At 41.6% G+C, this 24,725-nt stretch overlaps 1 protein-coding gene across 3 annotated transcripts in view; it reads left to right on the top strand.

Moving 5' to 3' along the window:
* The window catches only part of LOC119009398 (transformation/transcription domain-associated protein), a 78,399-nt gene that overhangs the window by 27,636 nt on the left and 26,038 nt on the right, over positions 1-24,725 (top strand). For all 3 annotated transcript variants that reach the window (XM_037080625.1, XM_037080623.1, XM_037080624.1), the window contains 20 exons: positions 456-722; positions 1,125-1,331; positions 3,411-3,569; positions 3,895-4,047; positions 5,163-5,273; positions 6,006-6,152; positions 7,885-8,098; positions 8,330-8,458; positions 9,247-9,396; positions 11,109-11,308; positions 11,713-11,834; positions 13,664-13,877; positions 14,077-14,256; positions 14,560-14,706; positions 15,110-15,229; positions 16,713-17,000; positions 17,390-17,527; positions 17,733-17,845; positions 18,639-18,774; positions 21,843-22,034. In XM_037080625.1, the coding sequence (XP_036936520.1) occupies positions 456-722; positions 1,125-1,331; positions 3,411-3,569; positions 3,895-4,047; positions 5,163-5,273; positions 6,006-6,152; positions 7,885-8,098; positions 8,330-8,458; positions 9,247-9,396; positions 11,109-11,308; positions 11,713-11,834; positions 13,664-13,877; positions 14,077-14,256; positions 14,560-14,706; positions 15,110-15,229; positions 16,713-17,000; positions 17,390-17,527; positions 17,733-17,845; positions 18,639-18,774; positions 21,843-22,034 (3,387 nt within the window). The remainder of the gene's footprint in view (positions 1-455; positions 723-1,124; positions 1,332-3,410; positions 3,570-3,894; positions 4,048-5,162; positions 5,274-6,005; positions 6,153-7,884; positions 8,099-8,329; positions 8,459-9,246; positions 9,397-11,108; positions 11,309-11,712; positions 11,835-13,663; positions 13,878-14,076; positions 14,257-14,559; positions 14,707-15,109; positions 15,230-16,712; positions 17,001-17,389; positions 17,528-17,732; positions 17,846-18,638; positions 18,775-21,842; positions 22,035-24,725) is intronic.

Here is a 24,725-nt window from a genome sequence, read left to right as displayed (position 1 = left end):
TTAGACAGTGTACTTATTCAGGCAAATATTGCACTCAATGGAATGTGTTTCACGTAAGATGACTTCTACTGACCACAGTCTGAAACCTTTTCTTACTGTCAAATCATTTTATTTAAAAATGTGCCCCTTTGACTCTGATTCAGCCACCCATCTCTGTCAGTAGTCACCCCTCTGTGGTCACTGTCCTGCCGACAATCTGCAAAGTAATTAGTAACTAAAGTTATAAAAAAAGTAAAACCTACAGTATTTTCCCTTAAACTCAAGTGAAGTTTAAGTGTGATGAAGCAGGTCATACCTCAGGTACTATGTACAAAGCATCTACCTTGTCCTTTGTCTACTTTTGCCTACATTTTTAACACTAAGATTTTTCAGTGTGATCAACACCCCCGCAGATCTACAGTCTTCATTCCGGTGGCACGATCTCTAACCATACATTGCTCCCATCTCTGTTGAAGGTTCTTGACCCAGAGAAGCAGGCTGACCTGCTGGACTCGCTGCGAATCTGCCTGCTGCAGTTCTCCACCCTGCTGGTGGAGCACGCACCCCACCACATTCATGACAACAACAAGTCACGCAACAGCAAGCTGCGGCGCCTCATGACCTTCGCCTGGCCATGCCTGCTGCCCAAAGCCTGCGTGGACCCTGCCTGTAAATACAGCGGCCATTTACTCCTGGCGCACATCATTGCAAAGTTCGCCATTCACAAGAAGATTGTCCTGCAGGTGAGGAGGAACGCAGAGAGTAGAAACTCAGTGCAGCGTGGGTTGATTTGAGAATTGAAATGAAACACGGCAAGTTTATTGAAAATAAATGTATGCAAAACAAAGACTGAAATGAGATGATTGCAGATAAATGCAAGATTAAAAAAATAACAAACATAAAAATGGAGAAACATGATGAATGTAAGTAGTACTCAAAGAAAATTTGAAAATAATACAGTAGAGGAATTGAAATGAAGTGAGTATGTGCTTGTCTGAGAGCTTAGTAGTATTCCATCAATGTGATAAACATGTATTGGAAGAGAAATACAGTAGTTGAATTGGCCATTAAAAAAGGAATAAGAATTTGTAGCATCACTTGTGCAGGAAAAGTGAGATGAAAGTGTATTACCTTTACTTTCCTAGGTTTTCCACAGCTTGCTGAAGGCTCACACTATGGAGGCCCGGGCCATTGTGCGACAGGCCATGGCTATATTGACCCCAGCTGTGCCTGCTCGGATGGAGGACGGCCACCAGATGTTGACCCACTGGACTCGTAAGATCATTGTGGAGGAGGGGCACACTGTACCACAGCTGGTCCACATACTGCATCTCATTGTGCAGCACTTCAGGGTGAGCTGATATAGAATCAAAAAAAGTATTGATTCCCATTGTGTGCATATGGGTAAACGGGTTGGACAGAACAGTCAAAAAATTCTAATTTCTGTCCCTGTAGCCTTGAGGGACTTATCTGACACCACAAAAAAAATCACTAAAATTTCTGATTAATGAATGTCTAACACTCCCTGAAGTAAGAGAGTGACTGCCACTTCAGTTCATCCACATTTTTTACTGCTGCCAGCTCCCTGCTCAGTGTGGATTCGGCAACTGCAGGGAACCACATTGGGAAAACTGTTGAGAAGCTATTTTTGCTGATTATCTGAGTGCCCTGAATTGTATGATGCCTCTAAATCAGCCCTAACTGGAACTGAGCATCATCATTAGAAGTTGGATTATCTTGTATGCCCCAATTTATAATTTTCATGATATTCGTTATCGACAGTAGCCAAGGCAATGGTATGGCTCTCCAGCACAAAGCTTACTCATCATTGGCCAGTGGAGCTAATGTTATCCACCTGCTGCCTGTAATCGCCTTAATGCACATACAGTCCCAGACACACCGTCTCAGTGATGGTCAACAGAGTCAAACAGATCCTAGTCTGTGAACCCAGGGATAGATCATTGACCTTTATATTCGCCTTCCTCCTTAAACTTCACTCACACTTTGTGCCCTCTCGCTACTTTCATCTGATGCTCGCCGCCTCGCCGGTCAGAAAACGACAGTCTCTTAGTAGAAGACTGGCATTTCCCTCAGTTCCCCTCTCTATCTCACTGACAGGCTGCTCTCACTGGGCTAGATGACTAATCTAATGTAATCACATCAGCATAATTACACTGGGGAGAAGATAATGACAGACAGATGAGAGACTTTGTGTGTGTGTTTGATAAAGAAATGGAGATTGCGTGTGTGTTTGTCTGTGTGCACACGTGATGGACAGGGCTTAGCCACTCTGTCATTAAGGGGCTGTGAAGCCCTGCTCTATCGGCTATAATTACCCTCAAAGTGAGAAGCTTTAATATTCTTTGACACTGGCGACAGCCCTCAGATAGACATCTCATCTCTTGCTCTTTTGTCTGCGTGCGTCTGTGAGTCCCAGTTCAGTTTGCGATGAAGCTAAGTGACTCTTGAGTGTGACGCTTGAGAGTGTGAGTTCTTGGGGCTAAGTGTGTCATCATGTCCTTGAGACTAAGTGGAAATACGACTTCAGAGTTTGCCACTTGGTGTCTCAAAGTGATTGAGCACCCCGTTTAACTTTGCATGCGTTATCAACCAGAATCGAGAGCAAGGTTTAAGCAGTGTAGAAAAAAAATTGCATTACATGCAGTTGCCTTTCATTCACTTTTTATTTTTGTCAGCACTGATGATAACGATGCTCTGTCAGCAGACTGGATTTTTGCAGCAAGATGGTGTTGAAGCGAGGTAAGGCAGGGTTGTAAGGAGTTATGGGGCTCTTTGTTGCCTGGAAACCTCTGAATTTTATGCATTCAGCCAAGCACGGTCTTGTTGTGAAAGAATAACAGAATAAAATGGATGCTACAAACAAAAGGTCACTTTCATGATTGTTTGAGATGGTTGCTCAGGCAGTGGAAGCCAGCCTGATGTATTACATGATGATACTGTTGTATGATATGATGCTGTCATTTTAACATGAAGTTGAGGCAAGTCCAAGGTTATTCTCATCTTTTGTCAACAAACCAGTAACCGACCAATGTGAAATGAATATGAATGCAGAACAGTTTGTAAGTTTATAATCTTACAAAATGTGTCACTCGTTTTCTGCTACTCCAAACTTGCATCTGGCTTTTGCAAAAAGTGGCTGCTCAGGTAGTGAGATGTCCAAATATAAGTACAGGATGCAAAAGCAGGCCCCATGTGACAGTGGCATTTTATGTTGATGTTTGTCTTTACAAACTGCTCTGTCATTTGTTCAGTCATATTTACTATCATTGCTCATGTTTGCTTCTGTTGATGCCAAATATTGAAGCTTCATGAACTAGATATTCAGTGTATGGAATCAATTCTTATATTTGATACAATAACTCATTTTCATATCACTACTTAAATGTTTAACTATCGCAATCTTTTTCCAGGTGTACTACCCTGTGCGCCACCACCTGGTGCAGCACATGATCAGTGCAATGCAGCGTCTGGGCTTCACCCCGAGTGTAACCATAGAGCAAAGGAAGCTGGCTGTCGATCTGGCTGAGGTGGTCATCAAATGGGAGTTGCAGAGGATCAAAGACCAGCAGGTTTGCTCATGGACTAGTTAAAAAATACATATAAAAAATAACTACAAAATCCATGGAGAGAGGCTGTCAGAAATACACACAGCATCCATATCAGTTTGTGACTAACACAAACTATTTTGTGCCCCATTGCTTTGGATCACTGCTGCTGTCCGGAGATGGTTATTATTTCACGAGAAAAAGCCATTTATCATAGAGATTAAAACATTCTCTGTCACATTCCATAAATATTCATGAGCTGGTTGGAAACCTTGAAAAGATATAGACTTTCATTATGTTTACTGATGACCTCATTTCCTCCTGTCTGTCCCTCTCTTTGCCGTGGCAGCCGGAGTCTGAGGCTGAAGTAGGCGCTGGCGGTGAAGGGACTAGTGGCGCTGCTGTGAAAAGGGGACTATCTCTGGAAGCTGCGGCGGCTGCTGCTGCTGCTGCCGGACAAGATGTCAAGAGGTTCCGCACAGCAACTGGGGCTGCTTCCACGGTGAGCTCAGTCTATCAGTACTAAGGGGGAAGGAGAATGTGGCTGTTAGTCTCCATGGCCAGTCACTTTAGCCAGGCTTAGCTTTACAGTAGTGCATTATACATTGTTCATTATAACTGCTGAATCCTCCTACCTACTCTCCGCTGGCTGTCCCTGTGTTCCACACTACTATGAATGATCAAAGAGACATTTTTACATCTGTCTGAAACAAAAATTACCAACAGAAGATGCCAGCATGGTTGTCGTTGTCTTAATCCATTGTTACCTACAACAGCAAAGCAGCCTCACATCTGTTTCATCTGGAATCCCACTGTGATCTGTTGTTTCTGCAGTCTCAAAACTGGATGAGATGTCTTTGTTCTGCCTGTTCAGTATCTAAGTTGAAGTTGCTGAATCCCTATGGTGAACCTCTGATATAGTCTTTTAAAAGGCCATTTTTTAAAAAATAAAAACTTAGAAATTGTTGGTCAACGTTAGCTTGTTATTTTAAATCCAGGCTTTCGCTCGACAATCTGATGATACTGACTACATTTGCAGCCCTAAAACAGCTGTGTATCTTTGTGGCTGTATTTCATTCAGTATTTGGAAAGTATAATAATTATTAATCAACACTAATCCCTCTATAACATTGTAGCATTAAAATCTAACCCAACACCGCATATTGACCACCTCAGTCATCATACAACATTTCTGCAAAGCCACTCAAATCACAAGTTGTGCATTCTAAGAATGATTGTTTCTGATTATGTGTTAAATATCCCTTTTATATGTTACACTAGCTTAAATTTTAATAACTGCAGTCTTAATGATGGTGTTATTTCAAACTCCTTTTATCTGATGTCAAGATTAAGCAAATTTTTTCTGCTTGAGCCAAAGACATGTTAATTGCTCTGAATGTTGCCAGGATAATTATCAGAAAATCATAGTTACAGCCTTCTTTTCACTATAAGCAGTGCAGGCACAAACCTGTCATTGTGAGTTTTATTATGAAATATGTTTGTTGTCTCAGTGACTTAAAACTTGAATTAGTCTTTGTTTATAGAATAGTTATGTCCTCTGTATTAAAATAAACTAAGAAATAAAAAAGCTGACATTATGTGTGTATGTGTGTATAGGTGTTTGGCCGCAGTCAGTCCATGCCTGGTACTGAGACCATGCTCACCAAGCCTGTTGAGAAACAACATACGGACACAGTGGTCAACTTCCTCATCAGGATTGCATGCCAGGTAACAAGCCCACAATTACTGCCGCACACACACACCAGGTACAGTTCTGCCATCCATAGCGCCTGCCAGGTAGGACGCAACTGTCCTGACCCCTCAGTGGTGAAGGAAGGACACACCTGGTGGCTGTCCTAAACAATTCAGACACACGCACACACACACACACACACATGCGCGCACGCACACACACACAGTCCTTTACGTGTCTCCTCACACAGTCATCCCTTGGTCTAGTGGCAGTGACGACCTTGGTCACAAGCCTGAAATAGACTGTTGAGAATTCACCCACCTTGACTTTTCCTACTTTCTTTTTTGGGCCAAGCTTCATTCTCACTGTTCATCCAACCATCTCTGTTGAATATAAGCTCCTATATGACTGCTGGGGGATCGCTCACAGCTCATGGAACAGTCTTAAGAAATATAATCTTTTTCTTTGTATTCCACTTGATAACACTGTGGTGTGATGCTAAATTGATCCCAATTGAAAAATCATATCTTTTCACCAGTCCCAAAGCATACCCCACCAAGAGCTGATAAGGCTTCGTTGTCTTGCTAAGGCTTTTCCCACATAGTAGATGTTGGTCAACTTGAGGGCTTGTGTTGATCTTTTGATCTTACTTGTCTCTTCCTGTCCTCTGTGATTTCACACATCATCATCGACACCAATGTGATATTGAAGATGAAGACCCATCGTCACTGATAGTGATCCCAACCTTCCTCTCATCTCCTTTCTAGGTGAACGACAGCACCAATGTGGCTGGGTCTCCAGGGGAGCTGCTGTCCCGTCGCTGTGTTAGCCTGATGAAGTCTGCCCTCAGGCCTGATATGTGGCCTCGTGCCGAACTCAAGCTACAGTGGTTTGACAAGCTGCTTATGACAGTGGTAAGGTGGCATGTGCTTTCAGAATTACTTATTAGACAGCCATTATGTTTTTTATGGTTACAATCATGCTTGTGTGTTGTTGTGCCGTGTTTCCGTACTGTTTTTCTGAGAGATTATTTGTAATGGCTTTTTCTTGGATTTTCCATGGATGAAAATTAACTTTCTGAAAGTGTCTGTCTAATCTTTTTTATGTATTAAATGGAGACTGTTGGTGTTCTTAAAAAATCCCCCCCAAATTATTTATTGGAGTTTGTCACGGATTAAAGTTGTATCTCATCAACAATGTTTTAGAGAAACTCTTTTGAATGAAATGCAAAATGTTCATATTTGTTGTCACAGCTCTGAGCAGTAAACAGGAAACGGCAATGGATAACTAATGTGTCTCTGCGGACTGCCAAAGTTTCTGAGTCCCTGTTAAAGCTCTGTCTTAGTGTTTGCTCTAACGTCTCCTAGTCCTTTGTCCGTTATCAGTAATACATGAAGTGAGGCGCCAACCCCCATAATGACAAAATAATGACAGTGGTGAGATAACAGAGGTCTATCCGGGTTGGCCTGTGCCTTCCTGTTCAACCCTCATCCTTGCCTTCTGTATCATCCCACTATGCCTCTCTGCATCTCTCCCTTTCCACAACTTCCTCCTCTCATCTCCTCTTTTCTTTTCAGCCCCTTATCACAGCCTCTCTTCTTTCTCTTCCCTTTTATCTGTTGCTCCACTCTCATCTCTCTGGTCTGATTCAGTGCCACTGTTCAGACAAGGTTATCACCATGTGCTGCCAATTGTCACGTACTTCCCTTGTTCCCTTTTGGGAATCACTGCATCTGCCTTCTTTTTGCCTACACACACACACACACACACACACACACACACACACACACACACACACACACACACACACACACACACATATACACACACACACCCTGTCCCAATCAGCGTCTCTACATCCCGTGGGCATGGTCTGACAAACATGGCTTTCTGCAGGTCTTATGCAGATGCATATACACAGGCCCCCGTACCCCAGGGAGCATGCTCTACCTGCCCAGCCATCTCACTCAGACTAATGAACAATGCCCTAAATCGGATTACCTTTTATCATCCCATTGTACTGCCATGGCAGTGATTAAGAGTCAGGAAGAGGGGTGTGAGAGGGTAAATGAGGAGGGGCCGCGCACACAATCCCACGCTCTTGAACATAAATGCGTGTGCCCTATCTGCATTGCTCCAGAGGTCCCATCCTGTTAATACAGTGCCAAATCAATACTTCCCTAATATCTACCAGGAGCCTTATCACAAGAGTCACCTTGTTCATTAGCCAAGATTAGTACCATGGATCTGTCCCAGATTATGCTCTTGGCCCTGCCAACGTTGTAAACCTTGATTGCAATTTAGACAAAAATTAGGACCCGATGTTGGTCATTGATCTTTAGTTTAGCAGCAATCAGAGTGCCTCGGTTCTTTTGTGTGAGAATTACCTCTGTGTGTAGAATATTGATTTCTGAGTTGTGTGGAATTCATATGGAATAAAAACCTAAATGATTCATGCATCTGCTGATGAATTTGCACTACCTTTTTTCTTGCTTTGTTTTGGGTTGTATACTCATGTTTTAAAAAAAATGAGCCTGGATATTTTCCTGGACTTGCGGATCACATACTCTAAGAATTATGATGAGTGGTAAATATTTCATTTTATTATCTCTCTCTCTCTTCTGCTTCCCTTTATTGTCCTCTCAGGAACAGCCAGCTCAGGCTAACATCTCTAACATCTGCACTGGACTGGAGATTCTCTGCTTCCTCCTGACAGTGCTGCAGTCCCCAGCTATCCTGGCCCATTTCAAACCCCTCCAGCGGGGCATCGCTGCATGCATGACCTGCGGCAACACCAAAGTCCTTCGAGCTGTTCATTCCCTCCTTTCTCGCCTCATGAGCATCTTTCCCACCGAACCCAGTAAGTTGCCAGTGCCTAATGCCTTCATTCTAACTGGAATGTAGTCCTTGGAAAGCACTGGATATCTGAGTTGTCTGAGGAGTTGCTAACTCCCTTCTCTGCTCATTGAAGATGTGCCAAAATATTTGGAGCATTTCTCTGTTGATTGATGCTCATAATTTTATGTGCTATGTGTTGATTTAGATTCTCAGCTTTTCCTTGTCTGAAGCAAACACTGCTCTCTCCCTCCAGGCACATCAACAGTCGCATCTAAGTATGAGGAATTGGAGTGTCTGTATGCTGCTGTGGGCAAGGTCATCTATGAGGGACTCACCAACTATGAGAAAGCCACAAGCAACACTAACCCCACACAGCTCTTTGGTAAAACCTTCCTACCCACTGTTACTCTGTTTGTTGCTCATAAACCCTGTCTTTTTTTCAGATACTTTACTCACTCCCATTCCTTTCCATACAAAACCAAGCTACCTCAGTCACTTTTAGCAATTAAGTCAGTGAGTGGGTCGTTAAGATATAAGCCGATGGGTTGTGCTGCTAGGGCTAACATCTGGTCTGTTTAAACAGAGGCCACAGTCCAGCGGTTTGGGAAAGGTTGTCTCGGGAAAGATTGCTGCTTTCAGCTGCCATCCCTTTATGAACATTACCGTTATCCGCCCAGATGTCTCAGAGTATTTATGGATAGAGTGTACATCAAAGCTTATTCCAAGGGGAAGTTATTTGATATATCACTCTTCTATTTGGAATGTACAGTAGCTCTCCAGATAAAGGGCCCACAATGTGACTATTTGAGTAAAGAGGTAATGCTATTTGATACGTTTCCAAAAATGGCAGTTGTGGTCAATAAAAAAGCTTTAGGTATCCTGCTGTCGCAGTGAGCAGTGAGGGGTGACATTTTAACATTTGTCTCCACTCCAGGGAGCAACAGCGGAGGGGGGGTTGCTCATACCCATCTCTGCCTCTGTGACACTAGAACTTTTGTTAGATTCCCCTTTAAAAAAACAAAAAGTCCTCGTTGTGCCATGTGAATGAACACAAGCTTTGTGTGTGTGTGTGTGTGTTACCTTGCCCCACAGACATTAGGGTTTCTCATCAGATTATTGTATTTCCCTTTTTCTCACCAAAATCCTCCTTCACCTACATTTTTCTTCCAGGAACACTGATGATCCTGAAGTCGGCATGCAGCTACAATGCCAGCTACATTGACCGCCTCATTTCAGTGTTCATGCGCTCACTGCAGAAGATGGTGCGGGAACACCTGAGCCCTCAGCAGGCCAATCCAGGGGTCACTGAAACAAGCACAGGTACACGAACAGATGTGAATTCAGTTGGACAATATATAACTTTTTAAATAACACCATAAAGAGTGATCATATACAAGACTGAATACCAATATAAAAGAGATTGTGACTGTTAAGAACAGACATTTAAAACTACAAATAACAATGTATTTTGTTGAAGAGATAGCTACCAAGCATGCTCCCAAGCTCTTAGTCTGAACTGCTGGCTGCATTGCTAACTGAGATTACTAGCCAGGGGCAGTTACGGTTAACAGCAGTTAGCCGTTAATTCTTAAATCTTACACTCTTTAAGATGGACAAGTGGTTGGCTGGTCAGTAAAACTAGCTATTAAACATAAATGAATTACACACTCTAGCATGAATTAAAAATGGATCAAACATGTCATCACACCAGCCCAAACACATTCATAAAAATTGTGTGTAGTGGCAGTAAGTGTTTGATTCCACAGTCAGACCTGCCTCTCTGTGCCTCAATTATTTAACCCAGTTCTTGAGTTCACGGCATCTGAGACACAATTAGAGCTTGGAGATCCACCAGACATCAGCTGCCATTTCAGTTACTCTGCAAGGCTGTAGTTTCACCTGGCTCACATTATCAGGAATGCTAGTGTGTGTACCTTCCCCAGTCCTGATCCAACAAGGGGTGGACTGTGTGTGAGGCCAGTCATACATAGGCACACTCACATAGTGACCTTCCTCAGACTCAGTTAGAGTTCGGATATCCAGTGGATCTCAGCAGTACAGAGCTCCATACAAAGGCTGTATCAAAGGTTCTATATCAATGGCTACAGCTGTGTTCACAATAGCAGACTTGGTGAGGGGAGATCCACTTTTCAGATAGTCTGGTTTCACAGGGAATGTTTCACAGTGTAGTTCCCACCCTGAATTGTCTCTTAGTCTCTCACAGGAGAAAGCAAACAGATGGTCACCTTGTGCTTCTTTGCTTTTGGTTTGATAGGAGTAGCCACTGTTTGATGCTTGACAACTTGGCTTGTATGGCAGTCAGGGTATAGAGAAGAGGTTCTAAAGTTTAAGTGTTTAAGTTGTTAAGTTGCTTTCTCACGACTATTACAAAATTCATCATGGTTCCTTGTTCACTTTCTTCTCTGAGCCTGGCTCCACCAGCTTTAAAGAAGTCAAGCAATACATAATTCCTGTGGCTACTCCTCAGATGGGAGGTAATGGCTGTAAGATACTATCAGTGCTTTAAATGGGCCCCTAATGACTATATCGGGAAACACAGACATTTACCCTCCACTAGATGCAGTTATAGTCACCAAGACCAACGGCTGTCTGACCAGAGAGGTCTTTGCCTCTCAAGATTGTTCATGTTGCGCTAATCTAATAAGCTTAACTGAAGTGGTTCCATCCTGATTGTATTGAAACTGTTTAGTTGTATTTCTGCTGTTTTCACTATATATTAAGCATGAATGGCATCGCAAAATGCTGAATTGGTAATCTGAGCATACATGTGTTTTGAACTAGGACACAAGGTAAGACTTCTTCTCTTTGTGTGCTTAGATCTAAAAAATAATGCAGTGGTTTTGCTTCCCTAGCTAATATTGACAAGCTCAACTTCAGTATTTGTAAAACAGAAAATGAATGTCAAGAAATACGTCCTACTGGTATTAATCCTTAACTTTATAGTAATGTGTTTCTTGGCAGCTGCTTTGTGTCAGTCCTGCTTTTGACTGTTGGCATCTCTCCTCTCACAGTGACCAGTGAGCTGGTAATGCTGAGTCTCGACCTGGTGAAGACCCGACTGTCCGTCATGAGCATGGAGATGAGGAAGAACTTCATCCAGGTCATCCTCACTTCGCTAATCGAGAAGTCACCTGACCCCAAAATCCTCCGTGCTGTTGTCAAAATTGTGGAAGAGTGGGTGAAAAACAATTCTCCCATGGCCGCCAATCAGGTGAGGAGGCTTTTTGCTGAGACAGTCTCTATATATATTATGCATGGAAACAAATAGAAATGCGTGATTCAGCAGATAATTGCATTAGTTCTTTGATAATAGTAGGTGTGAATCAGAGAACTAAATCAGCAAAGGAGATTTTACAAGGAATGAAACCTTTGGACAAACAACAAGCAAAGCACATTTTTTTCTAAACCCACCGAGGTCGATATTAGCATAATACCCACAGAGGTGTCTTTGGTCTTTATTGTCTTTTAATCTGTAGAAAGAGAGCAAGCGGTAAAGGGCTGAGGTGGTAATATAATATATATAAGATAATCTGCATTTTTTTATTTTATCCCCTCTCCTTGTCCTCTTGTCTCTTTCTCTTATCTCTCCTCTCTAACCGCTGCCTCTCTCTCCAGATGCCCAACCTGCGTGAGAAGTCCATCTTGCTGGTGAAGATGATGACCTACATAGAGAAGCGTTTTCCCGATGAACTTGAGTTAAACGCCCAGTTCTTGGACCTCGTTAATTACGTCTACAGGTAATTACCGCCATTCATCACATGGCCAAATGGCCGTGCCACCCGACGCTGATGCCGCCCTTGCATCCATCTTAATGGGAGGTGGGGTTATGGTCGGGGGTTTGAGGTGGGGAAAAGACACAGGAGGTTGGGTCAAGGAGCTAAGGAAAGTGATGATGATGAAGAAGTGTACCCTTCGTCATTTTTAAGGAAGGAGGTGAAAGTAAAGCGATGGAAATGGTTACAGTAAGATGATGGTAAGTGGAGGAAGGTTGGGGAATAGAAGTGTGGCATCATGCAGAAGAGGTCAGAAAGACAGCAGGTAGTGATAGAGATGGATAATGTGCCAAGGTCTTTCACAGGGCTACGGTAGTGTCAGGACTCATGACAGGACACACAGCAGGTGGAGGCCAGAGGGGAGAGACTGTCGAAGTGACCGCTATTCATCAAAACATGGCACTCTTTTGTCTTCCTGTCTTACACACAAACATATTTAATCAGCCAAATGTACCCTGCATCTCTCCGCCACATCTGCTCCACATGTCAGAAGATTTAAACATGAGCCGTAAAGCCATGATGGACAGGGAGTAATGATAATGAAATGACAAAGTAGCTGTGCCAGAACAATATATGAATAAGAGAATTGTGCAATATGCAGCCGTGGTCGCCTCACCTTTGTTGTTACTGCTATACCACCTTCCCTCTCCCTCTGTTATGTGACTCACTCCCATGAGGCCCATTAAGTGCAGCCGGATGATGTAGAAATGATGCCTTTTTTTTTATTTAATGTGTGACCATTAGTGCTTTACTATTACTGCTTTCTCCATGTCAAAACTACTTCAATTTCACACAATATTCAGTGTAAACTGCCATCTCCTCATGCATCAGTAATCCCCATGACTGAATGTCACGGCTGTTTAAACATGCTGCCATGTTGCGTTTGGATATTGCTACAAGACTACCTTCTGTGTTTGTAATATGTTTAGAATCCTACCTACCTGCCAGCCTACAATGTTTGCAAATACCACCTTTATCCCAAGCAAGATTAATAAGATTATCTTAATTAGCAATAATAATTATGACTACAGTTACACTGAAGTACCCCCAAAATTGAGCTTTAAATATCCTTCATCAGTATTGTTTGCTTTATTTGGACCCATTATTCAGTAAACAGATTAAAAAGAGGCAAAAAGCTACACATGCAGATATTCTGCATGTAAACTCCCTTCCTTGCTCAAAAATTCATTCTAATTTATTTACTAATATAAAGATGAAGTGAAAATCATAAAAACATAAAGAATGTGTTTCAAACATTCTGCAAGTGTTGTGCCAGTTCAAGCGAGTATTGGCATGCATCACCTTTATCCTCTTCACATGACACTCTGCCATTAGTTCCACTTTGTTTTTTGTCAGTGCAGTTGACGCTGCATAAAAGTTACAAAAAAAAGAAGCTTAGGCAGAGAATTTAGATAGAGAATTTCTTATACTCAAGTCTGTCAAGAAACACAAGTATTTGACACTAACACAGATGACGACAAAGTTAAATCAGCATGTCTTGCAACAACAGCTGAATATGATAAGCTTCATGAATGTCGAATGATCCCAGGGTACAGTTGCTCCTGTTAGCTTCAGTGTGCGCTTTATTGTTGTGTTTGATATTGTAAGTTGTTTTTCACTGTTGTCTCACAGTAGTTTTGACTCACACATCATTGCTATGACTGCTTTCAGTTCCAGCAGATGTTCTAAGTGAATTGAATATTTTATTATCGACAAAACGCCTGTGTTCTCCCCACATGAATAATGCAGCGTGCAGACACTGAAATAATTGTTTTGTCTATCATGCTACACAGGGATGAGAGCCTCTCAGGAAGTGACATCACGTCCAAGTTGGAGCCAGCCTTCCTCTCAGGACTTCGCTGTACTCAGCCACTAATCAGAGCCAAGTTCTTTGAGGTGTTTGACGCCTCCATGAAGCGCCGCGTCTATGAGAGGCTGCTCTACATCTGCTGCTCTCAGAACTGGGAGGCGATGGGCAGCCACTTCTGGATCAAACAGTGCATAGAGGTAAACAATGCTGACTCTGATCTTTCAGCGAGCCTCTTAAGCCTTTTGTCTGGCATTAAAAAGATTGTATTGTTGATGCATAAAACGCAACTTTCTTTTGTCTTTCTTCCCCCCTCCACTCTCAGCTAGCCTTTTGAGGTGCTTGTCACTCATTTTACTGTCACTGATCACGTTTTGTACTTGCGTGTGTGCTTGTTAGCTGCTGCTGGCAGTGTGCGAACGAAACACCATCATCGGCACCAGCTGCCAGGGATCCATGCTGCCGTCTATCACAAACGTCATCAACCTGGCCGACAGCCATGACCGTGCCGCCTTCGCCATGGCAACGCATGTCAAGCAGGAGCCGCGTGAGAGGGAGAACAGTGAGACCAAGGAGGAGGTGGGACACACAAACAGACCCACACTCACGCTACAATGTGTCATGAGACGTGCTTTCTCACATAATTTAGCACATTATCCCATTAGGAACGTGTTATATACCATGGTCCGCAGACAAGATTAAAGCTTTTCTTCCTTGCTCGCTCTTTTAAAATTAGCGGCTGCTCTCATTTACTACCCATTACTTCGAAGCTGCTGATAGTTAATGTGTCCTTTCATAACTTTGTCTTCTTTCCGTAGTGCCCAACATGAAGAACGTCAAAGCTTTCCCAAAAGATGATTGTTTTCTTCTCTTTTCTGGCAGGATGTGGAGATAGACATAGAGTTAGCTCCAGGTGACCAGACGGCCATCCCCAAGAGTAAAGAGCAGGCCGAGAGGGATGCAGGCAACCAACTACACATGCTTACGAACCGCCACGACAAGTTCCTCGACTCTTTACGGGAGGTCAAGGTATGGTTGGTCCCCCTGAAACATGCATATACTCTGTCTTTCAGTTCAGTGTGAGCTGAGGAGAGTGATATATCTAACCATTATGAGGAGTTTTCAAAATGACCCTAATTACCCAGAGGTTACTACTGACAGTATTAGAGAAAGCAGTCTTTCTGATGTTTAACTTTGAACATATTTTCCCTCATCTATACTGTGCAGAATATATATGTGATACATGATCCTGCTGATTTTTATTCTAGCTATAAAATCAGGAACTGATTATTACCAGGGACATCAGTCAAATACAATTAACCGCCCAGTAGTATAGTAAATCAGCGGTACTCTTGAGTCCCTGAAGACAAGGATTAAAGACACTATTGCCTAGCTGAGTCAGCGGCTGTCATCTTTCTCTGCTTTGTGTTAGACGGGGGCTCTTCTGAATGCTCTGGTCCAGCTTTGTCACATCTCCACGCCGCTGGCCGAGAGGACCTGGGTTCAGCTCTTCCCTCGCCTCTGGAAGATCCTCTCTGACAGGCAGCAGCATGTAAGTATTACTTACTGGCCTCTGTGTAGCTACACCCTGAGCATAGGAGCACCAAATTATTTTATGTTCAAAACGTTTGCCCCATTTACACTGCCTTCTCAAGGCAAGAATATTGTCATATTTCTCCTTGCCATCTGTATGAAAGTTACAGACGCTGAAAGGGGAACATGGAGGTAGTAATAGAGCCGCAACAGAGGCAAATTTATGTCTGTGAGTAAGGATAAGCTGATGCAGCTTGTAACTGTGCAGCTCTTCCCAGTATGTGAAATCTAGAATGTGTCCCTTTGGATGGAAAATCCAAAATGACAGTTTGGTCACTCCCAAATGAGGCATACTTATCTCTACTCTTTATCCCCAGTTTTTTGACTTTGGCTTTTTTAAATGTTTTATTTTGTACACACATGCGCACGAATGCACACATTCATCCATCCACTCTCTTTATTGTTTTCTGTATCTTATCAATGATGTTAGCAAGCAGACTGTAACTCTGACCTTGGCCATCCCATATCTGTCTCAAAACGTGCAGTTCCACTTAATGAGGACAGATTAATTTATGCTAAAAATGGAAACGAGAAAGCTGAAGGAGGAAAGCTGTAATGAGTTTAACGAACCAGATGCATATAGAGTATTTTGAGACTTGTTGAAAGGCCTTGATTTGAAGTGATTGAGCTCTTAAACATCGGAAAGATGCAGTCAATAGAAAGATGGCTTCAGAATGATGATATTTTCTGCCTGTGACAGGCATGAAGTCACAAATATGTCGTGTTCATTCTGATGCCTGGCTCAGCACTGCGTTTAATGCCAACATTACACCATAATAATTTTGGTGGGGCGGGTTATGATTGCTGCTCGCTCAGGCTTTATATCCCTGTGCTGATTATTACATGAGAATGATAGAAAAGCATATTCCTCTATAGAGGGAATTTACTTCTGTCCACATATTGGCCTTCTCTACCATCTGCCTAATTAAGGTGACATCAAGGCATTAATTATTCCTTTCTGTCAGTGGGCAGTGAAAATGATATTCATTACCAGTACATCATTTATTTCTGAGTGTGTGTCAGTCATGATTATCAGAGCAGTAACTCCATGGGCACGCTCAAAGTCTGTTCTGCAGGCGTTGAGAGAGAGCGGCCAAGTGCACTTCAGACATGCAAATAATGTTTTTATGTATTACCCTCGTTTAAGATTCAAATGAAAAATGATTATTGACTGGGTTAAATCATTGCATTCACTTCCATGACATCAATATTTTCCTATATTGATTATTTGCTCAAACATAGGTGCATAAAACCCTTTAGTCTGAATGCAGAAGCAGGCGGAAAACAATGTATTATTCCCAGTCATCTCACTTGTTTCCTCCTACCTTTGTTACTGGAAAAAGGCACCAGATATATGCAACAGAATGCCTTTATCAATATCAGTGCACTAGTACTTAAGTGTGGCTGGGTAGTTTGATGAGCTCTCTTTATCCACCCTCCAGGCTTTGTCAGGAGAAATGAGTCCTTTCCTGTGCAGCGGCAGCCATCAGGCCCAGAGGGACTGCCAGCCCAGTGCCCTAAACTGCTTTGTGGAGGCCATGTCCCAGTGTGTGCCTCCTATTCCCATCCGCCCTTGTGTGCTCAAGTACTTGGGAAAGACGCACAACCTCTGGCTACGCTCCACTCTTATGTTGGAGCAGCAGGCCTTTGAAAAGGGCCTCAGCCTGCACAGCAAACCCAAGCAGAGCACCGAGTTCTACGAGCAGGAGAGCATCACACCACCTCAGCAGGTAATGTGCTTGGATTTGGAGTTGGCAGCATTTATTTATTTTATGACTGATCGAAGGTCTTTGAATTTTGCATAGTTTCCACAATTGACAATCGTTGTACAATGTAGTATTTCGTCCAGGGCACTATGTCAGGAAAATGCAAGCCACAGAAACAGAAAAGAGGGTTGGAACATGCTTCTTAAAACTGCTATTGATTTTTTTATTTATCCTTCTCTTCCACAGTAGAGGATCTTGAAAGTATATTTGGCGTGTGTGTTGCAGCCTTGTGTTTAAAGCTGGCAAATCTGGCTCTTATACTGTTTGAACTAGACTCATTAGAAAAGCTGCTCTCACTCAAAACTTTCCAATTTGTTCTGCTGCCATCTACATTTTGTTCTTCTTCTCCATAGGAGATTTTAGACTCCCTGGCAGAGCTCTACTCTCTGCTCCAAGAGGAGGACATGTGGGCCGGCCTGTGGCAGAAAAGATGCAAGTTTCCTGAGACTGCCACAGCCATTGCTTACGAACAGCATGGCTTCTTTGAACAGGTGAGAGAAAGCATGACCTTTATTAAATTTATGCACTGTTGCCAATTAATTGGGCTCACTGTTCTACAAATAACTCCTTCTTTCATAAAAGTGTTATTCAACTCAATGGTCATTACGGAGGCTTTAAATTGTATCAGATTTACTTTTAATAATTATTTTATCAGCCTCAAAAAGCCTGTGCTAAAACTTTAATGTGTCTGTTCAGGCCCAAGAAAGCTACGAGAAAGCAATGGAGAAGGCTAGAAAAGAACACGAGAGGAGCAATGTCTCCCCGGCCATCTTCCCTGAATACCAGCTCTGGGAGGACCACTGGATACGGTAAGATTACAGGAACAGAGAAGATGCGGTTATCCCAGAGGGCAGTCTATCTTACACATCAAGAGAGCCAGCAGAGCACAAAACCACATTGGGATTTTTAATACCTTCATATATATCCTGTGCACCATTGATCCTATAAAGCAGATAACATACAATCCATTCATGACACCAATTTTTACAGTAGGGCTTTCAGAAACAATATTTGAAGAATATATTAGACAAACTGAATTTCTGTATGATATATGTTTTATGTATAAATCTGCTGATCTCACCTTTTTCTTTGCAGCCTTAGACATAATTTTTATGAAAAAATGTGGCGTAGTTGCTGTCACTGGAAAAAATAGGTAACTGTCAGCAGGGGAAATTCCATCAAGTCCATGTTCTTGTGCTGCATCTGAAATAAATGTCTCCTTTATAACAACTTGACGCAGTCTAGGATGACTAGTGACTCTCCCTGTTATATCTGCCTGTTTAAGAAAACATTTTATTACTTTACATCAGGTCTAATGTTATGTGTAGTTTACCCCCAATATTTGGCATATGTAATTCAAATCAAATGGAGGCATACGGCTATATGGGTGAAGAAACCATAAGGAGCTTGTGCAGATGTTAAAAACCCTGAAGGAAATTTGTGAAGCCAAAATGACAGAGGAAAACCTCCCATGGGGACAGCCCTAATGAAGAACTGTGAATTGGACTAATTAAAGGATACATTTTATTGCAAAAACTTAATTAGCACAGCTGTAGCACATTTAAGAGCCTAACTTTTCATCTCCCTCGTCTCCATGTCCAGCTGTTCTAAGGAATTGAACCAGTGGGAGCCGTTGACAGAATACGGCCAATCTAAAGGCCACTCGAACCCTTATCTCATGCTGGAGTGTGCTTGGAGGGTTTCCAATTGGGCGGCCATGAAAGAAGCTCTGGTACAGGTGAGGCGCACAGTCACCATGTGAAAATGTATTCATGCATGGAATTCACATAAACACACACCCACATACATGAGCGCTCTCACCGTCTCCCAAAGGTTGCAGTAACCCCCAACAGTTTGACAGAAAATAGAAATTGTAACCACAAGTTCTCACTAACAAAATCACAGACGCAGTGGAGCCTCTAGGCGTGAACCCGCTGAACCGGAGACTCGACTCCTTTTCTCTATTACATTCCTGGTATCCAGTACCGTGCTGCAGCCCAGGCCTTGTGTCAGTGTGAAGTATAGTAACTTGATATTGGGACCGTCCTGCAGCTCCACAAACCCACACCTCCACGGAGGAAGAGAGAGCTGGCCGTAAAGCTGTGGAAATGCAGTTCAGCTGTTTGGCCTGTTAATTTATTGGCCTCATGTTTTCTAAAACAAAGTGTAGACGGGTGGCGAACGCGTGATAGTACCTTGCATTTAACAAATACTCCTGCTTTGCTCTTTCAAGGAGACTTGGAACCAATCCATTGAGCCGCTCTGTCCTAAGGTGACACCTAATTAAATTGTCTGGATGGCCACACCGAGTCCGCTGTATCCCCTCCTCTGTGTTTCATTCCTTCCCTCCTCTGTGTACCCATTTCTCTTTCTTTTGTCTCTTACTTCTCCGACTTCTCTTCCCTACTTCTTTTTGTCATTACTTACCCTCTCCACATCCACCTCCATCTCTTCATCCCTCGCTCTGCAGCTCTGGATTTAGCAGCTAATATTTACGACAGCTGTGCTTGTGAATAATTACCCTGGCATCTGCTGCGGGGTGATTTGTTTTATGGTGGAGGAGAGGAGCAAGTCTTTCAGTTGCCTGCCTGCCCACTGCTCACCACCTCAGAGGCAAAGTCCAAATGTCCCCCGCTTTCAATTAAAGCTGGCTCTTGATAAGGGCGGCCCTGTCTCCAGGATATTCATCAAGTGTCACCCCTGATAAGTGCGCTTTGACCGATCACTGTAATTTTCTCCAACATCAGAAGAGCTTACACAAATACACACCTAGGCTTTCTCACTCTCTTGCTCTTTTCACTCTTCCTCTTCTTGGTCTTCTCTCATTCTGTCTTCCTCATGAACACACAACAGCAAACCGCAGGTTTGACGTATCAGCCTCCCCTAGGCTGTTGTTTGTGTAGTGTTAATGTATCCTGCATTTTAATCAATAGCGGGGCCATTTCCTTTCCTCCGCTTGCATGTCAGACTCGTCAGGTTGATTAGTCATTACTACAAAAGTCCTGCTGAAACCATTCAGATAATGAATTGGAAACTGTATTGTTGTGTATTTGTCCAAGCACTAAATTATGCAAGGAAAGTGTCATAGGCCCTTTTCCCTTGGATGTTTACATTTAATTAAAACTGCCATGCTCCTTTCTGTTTAACATCATAGGAACAAACAGAAGAACAGCATATCACATACAACTGTGTGTCTGTTTCTACTGAATGTCGAATTAATTCCTAATAGATTTTAATCTTTAACTGACTGCTGCCATCAGTCAGCTGATCCCCCCCCAAAAAATGCAAAGCTGCTGCAAAGTTGTATTTTGCATGTAAAAAAATCTACACATTGATTTCTGATATAATTCAATCTCAACAGGAAGATCGATTTTGTCTACAGGTACACTGAAAAAAAAGTAATACAGTATCATTACCTTAAACAAGATATTCATTTGACTAGATTTGTAGGCTTATCATAGCGTGTCTGCGCGTCCCTAAGAAGTCTTAAATTATTTTTTTCTAATTGTTAGACATAATTTTCATAAATTTTAATTTGTGAGGTCTCAATTACCACAAACATTTGATCAAATTTAATTTATCCTTCTTTTAATTTCTTTTGATTAAAAAGACTCAAGCTCATCTGTGTGACAGTCCGCATTTCTAATATTTAAATCTTTAAACCTTTAATACCATAATTTTACATTTTACTTGCACTAACCAAGATGTAGATTAACCCACTCTAGTAACTATTTTCCTAAATATGTCAAATGTACCTGTATTTGGACCAAAATCATGCTGCATGTCTTTATACACAACTGCAGTGATTGAATAATGAAGATCATTTGTCCAAAAGAAGTCTTAAATTTGGTTAAAAATGTGTTTGAAAAGGTCTTAAACAGCATTAAATTGAAGTGTCTGACATGTGTAGACTCTGTCTCAATATTTGATCCTTTCAATTTTTTTTTATCTCAACATTGAATCCTGTATGCTGCTGGTATGAATTCTTGTAGGGAAACTGATGAATTACTTTAAAGCATAAAAGAGCAAGATGAGATTATTTTCCAGTGCAAACACAAGTAAAGCTTGATTTTCTGGAGGCAGGAGATGGTAGAATAAGTTAGACTCACAGAAGAATCAAATTACATCCCATTTATGCTCTACAGATGAACGTAGAGACGAACAAGCAAAATTTGGAAGATGGACATCAGAACCACTCCTGTAGTGAGACTCAACCTCCCAGATATGATCTCATATTTTCAGGGTAATTTACCAAGGCACACAATTAATGTGACAGTGGTATATTGATCATTAAAAATCTGATTTACCTTTTGAAAGACAAATATTTTTTATATTAATTAGATATTATTATTATTTTTTAACTAATACGAATTGGTGTTTAAATTGGAGCCCGACCAATTCTGTTTTTTGGGGGCTTATGTGGATGCCAATATTGGAGAGTGATCTGAATCAGTATTTTGGTCAATATTCTTTAAATATCAATGTATAAGTCCCTTGAAGTAGATCCCTCAAATTAAATGCTTGTGACAAAGATATTTAATGGAGGCAGGATTTTTTAGTGTTTATCATTAAACTTCAAAATGACATAATTACATCAGTGCAGTAAAAACTGAGGATCTAATAATACTAAATTACCCAAGCATTTTATTTCTGCAACACATTCTGTTCGAAAAAAGTGTTCACTTGCAGCATAAACCGTATAGATTGCATACATTTATATACCAATACAGCTGTGATAGGCCACTATCAGCTGATAAAATCAGGCTCTAGTTTAAGTGTGAAAACAGAGTTTGTTTGAATTTCTAGGTGGAGCTGAGCTGTCCTAAGGAGATGGCATGGAAGGTGAACATGCACCGAGGCTACCTGGCCATCTGCCACCCAGAGGAGCAGCAGCTCAACTTCATAGAACGGCTGGTGGAGATGGCCTCCAGCCTGGCCATCCGCGAGTGGAGGAGGCTGCCGCACATCGTCTCCCACGTGCACACACCGCTGCTGCAGGTCAGTGTCCAAAATGCATGAAAAGGATTTTTGTCTTTTCCTCTGTTGAAAGGCTCCAGTTAGACTGACACAGCAGTCAGGAAGCCGGGAAGAGCGGTGAAGAGGAAGTCAGTTTATTAGGATAAGCACTTGAAGAGATGCATGTCGAGAGATCATCAGAGGCCCCGAGATGTTGTGTTGTTGAGTAACTGCTGATAACGGTCTCTATCTCTTTCTAGCTCTCTCCATTTTATAAAATTGAGATAGATGATTAAAAAAAAAAAATCAAAAAACCTTTAAGCCTCTTTGATTCCACCACATGAGATTACAATAGACTGGGGCAAAGATGGAAAAAGGAGAAAGAGGGGAGACTTAGGCGATAGAAATTGAAAAAAGGTAGAGTGAACAGAATGTGGCGAAGGCGGGGAGAAAAGAGAGAGAGAAAGAGAAGAACAGGAGAAAGAGAGTTAGTTTAGGATGGCTGTAATTACTTCCCTGCCATCAGATACCATTTGATTAAATACCTGCAGCAGAATTACATTTACATGATGAATGGGACGGTCTGAATGAAGGTTAGAAATGGGCCATCAGCTGATATTAACAGATAATTGTGAAAAATATTGTATTGCCCAATTTATTTTGTTTTGGGAGATTTGATTTCGGGGCGGGGGGGGTTTTAAGTCTTCAGCACAGCTCTGATTCACTACATTTATCTTTTCAAAATGGCTATTTGAATTGGGTGACTACGTTCTGCTTTACCGTGTGTATGTGTGTGAGAGAGTGGTTTTTGGGGTGTGCGTGTGCTCGCATATGTGCAGTCCAATTATTTACCCTAGCCAAGGGAAAACAAGCTATTTATTCCTCTGCCCAGCCAAGCGGCCTGTTGTAAATCTCCATTCCAAACTCTATATCTCATATTCACGACTCCATGAGCCTCGGAGAATGAGAAGCCCAGACTCTGCAAATACAGTAGGGCTCAAATACCATTTGAATCAAGTTATCATCAAATCCCAGCTCTTAGCAGTGACTGACGATCAATGGATTATCACCCACGCTATCGATTATGAGGGTTGGCATTAATATTGATTGATGAGTAGTTATAATGAAATGATTGATTGTATGTTCACAGAGCAGCTTTGGGCCAATCAATGAGGCTTTTTTTTCTTTCCAAGGAATGAGATAGAAGCCCTCACTTATCATTTTCACATTTTCCCATCACCTTGTCCTTTTTTCTGTGCCATATAGGAGCAGATTAGCTGTTGAAGTAATATAGGAAGATATAATGATTTTCCCCGCAAAATGATTCTGGCGGCATTAAAATACATATTGCTGGACTGTATTTTAATGCAATAATTGTTTATGTTTTTCTTAGGCACATATTTTATTATATACAGAATCCTACTAAGTTTCTCTTACAGACATGCACCATTAGTCATATTTAGTTAGTTGTTATTTCACTGTTAATGGTGAAATGCTTTATAAACCATTTGTTTATTGCAAAGTTGTGACTGATGTTTGGAATACTTTGTGATTGGAAAATAAATACTGTGTAGTTGATCTATAAACAATATTTGGATGGCCATTAACTGCAATATTTAAACATGGTTTATAAAACACTGTATTGTTTAAGAGTGACTTGACAATTAAAGGGGCTCTTTTTTAACAATTTGTTATAATTTACTATTAATCACTTTTTTCTTAGCCATATGTGAGTAGATTGTAATGTGACTTAAAAGATGAGACCTTCCCCGTCTCTTGGTTAACTACAAAAGCCTATGGATGAAATTGTTTAATGATGCTGGACTGTGGATCTCTCGGTAAAGGAGGAAAGGATGTGACTTTATTCGAGTTCTCGAGTGACTCGTTTCAGTGCCTCTCTTGGCTCCGATAACAGATAGCAGTAGCTAATGTCAGCTTAGAAACTTAGTCTGCTAACTTAAACATACAACTTCCAACATAACAAAAAAGTTCCACAGACCCCCTTTTAACTAGAATTTAAATAGCTATAAATTATCAATGATAGTTATTATAACGTGTTACTAAACTTCACTACCCTCATTAGTCGGCACCAGAAATATGGGTCAGTTAAAGGTATTCTTATTTTCTTGATTTATAGGATTAAATTATAAATCGACAGGATTTGGACCTGAATGTCCTGTCTTCCTTCATATATGTTGTTTATAAAATCTGAATATCACTAGTTCAGTACGCCTGAGATATAATGTATGCATTACTTCATTATTCACTCAGATCGGCCTGAAAAAAGGAAATGCAAAAATGTTGTCAAACGTCTACAATAATGGTGATAATGTTTTGCTATGAGAGCATATGGTAAAGCATTGTGTACTGTCAGGGATGAGGTCGAGCTCATCAGATCTAGCTGTCCGTAGAAGTAAATGTGTCACTTTGATCCATCTTATTTTTGGAGGCTTTCAGCCCCTGGGATTGTTGAGTAAGCCAGCATTGTCTTATGTCCTCATATCTGTCAATACCCTGACAGTAACAGTCCTATTTTTCTTATCATTTTAGGCTCTGTCTTTGACTTCATCCTTCATGTTTTCCACTCTCTATGCTTTTACCTCAGAGCCTCACACAGAGTCATTTTTTCCATTAACACAGTCTCACACCTTTTCTTTTTGCCATCACCTTTCGGCTTGTTCCTTCCATCTATCTCCTGATCCTTGTTCTCCACATCTCCAATGCCATCTTTCC

This window comes from Acanthopagrus latus, chromosome 20, assembly GCF_904848185.1.
Source record: "Acanthopagrus latus isolate v.2019 chromosome 20, fAcaLat1.1, whole genome shotgun sequence".
Taxonomy (NCBI): Eukaryota; Metazoa; Chordata; class Actinopteri; order Spariformes; family Sparidae; genus Acanthopagrus; species Acanthopagrus latus.
The sequence above is the reverse complement of the archived record's forward strand: the minus strand, read 5'-3'. Positions and strand labels throughout refer to the sequence as shown.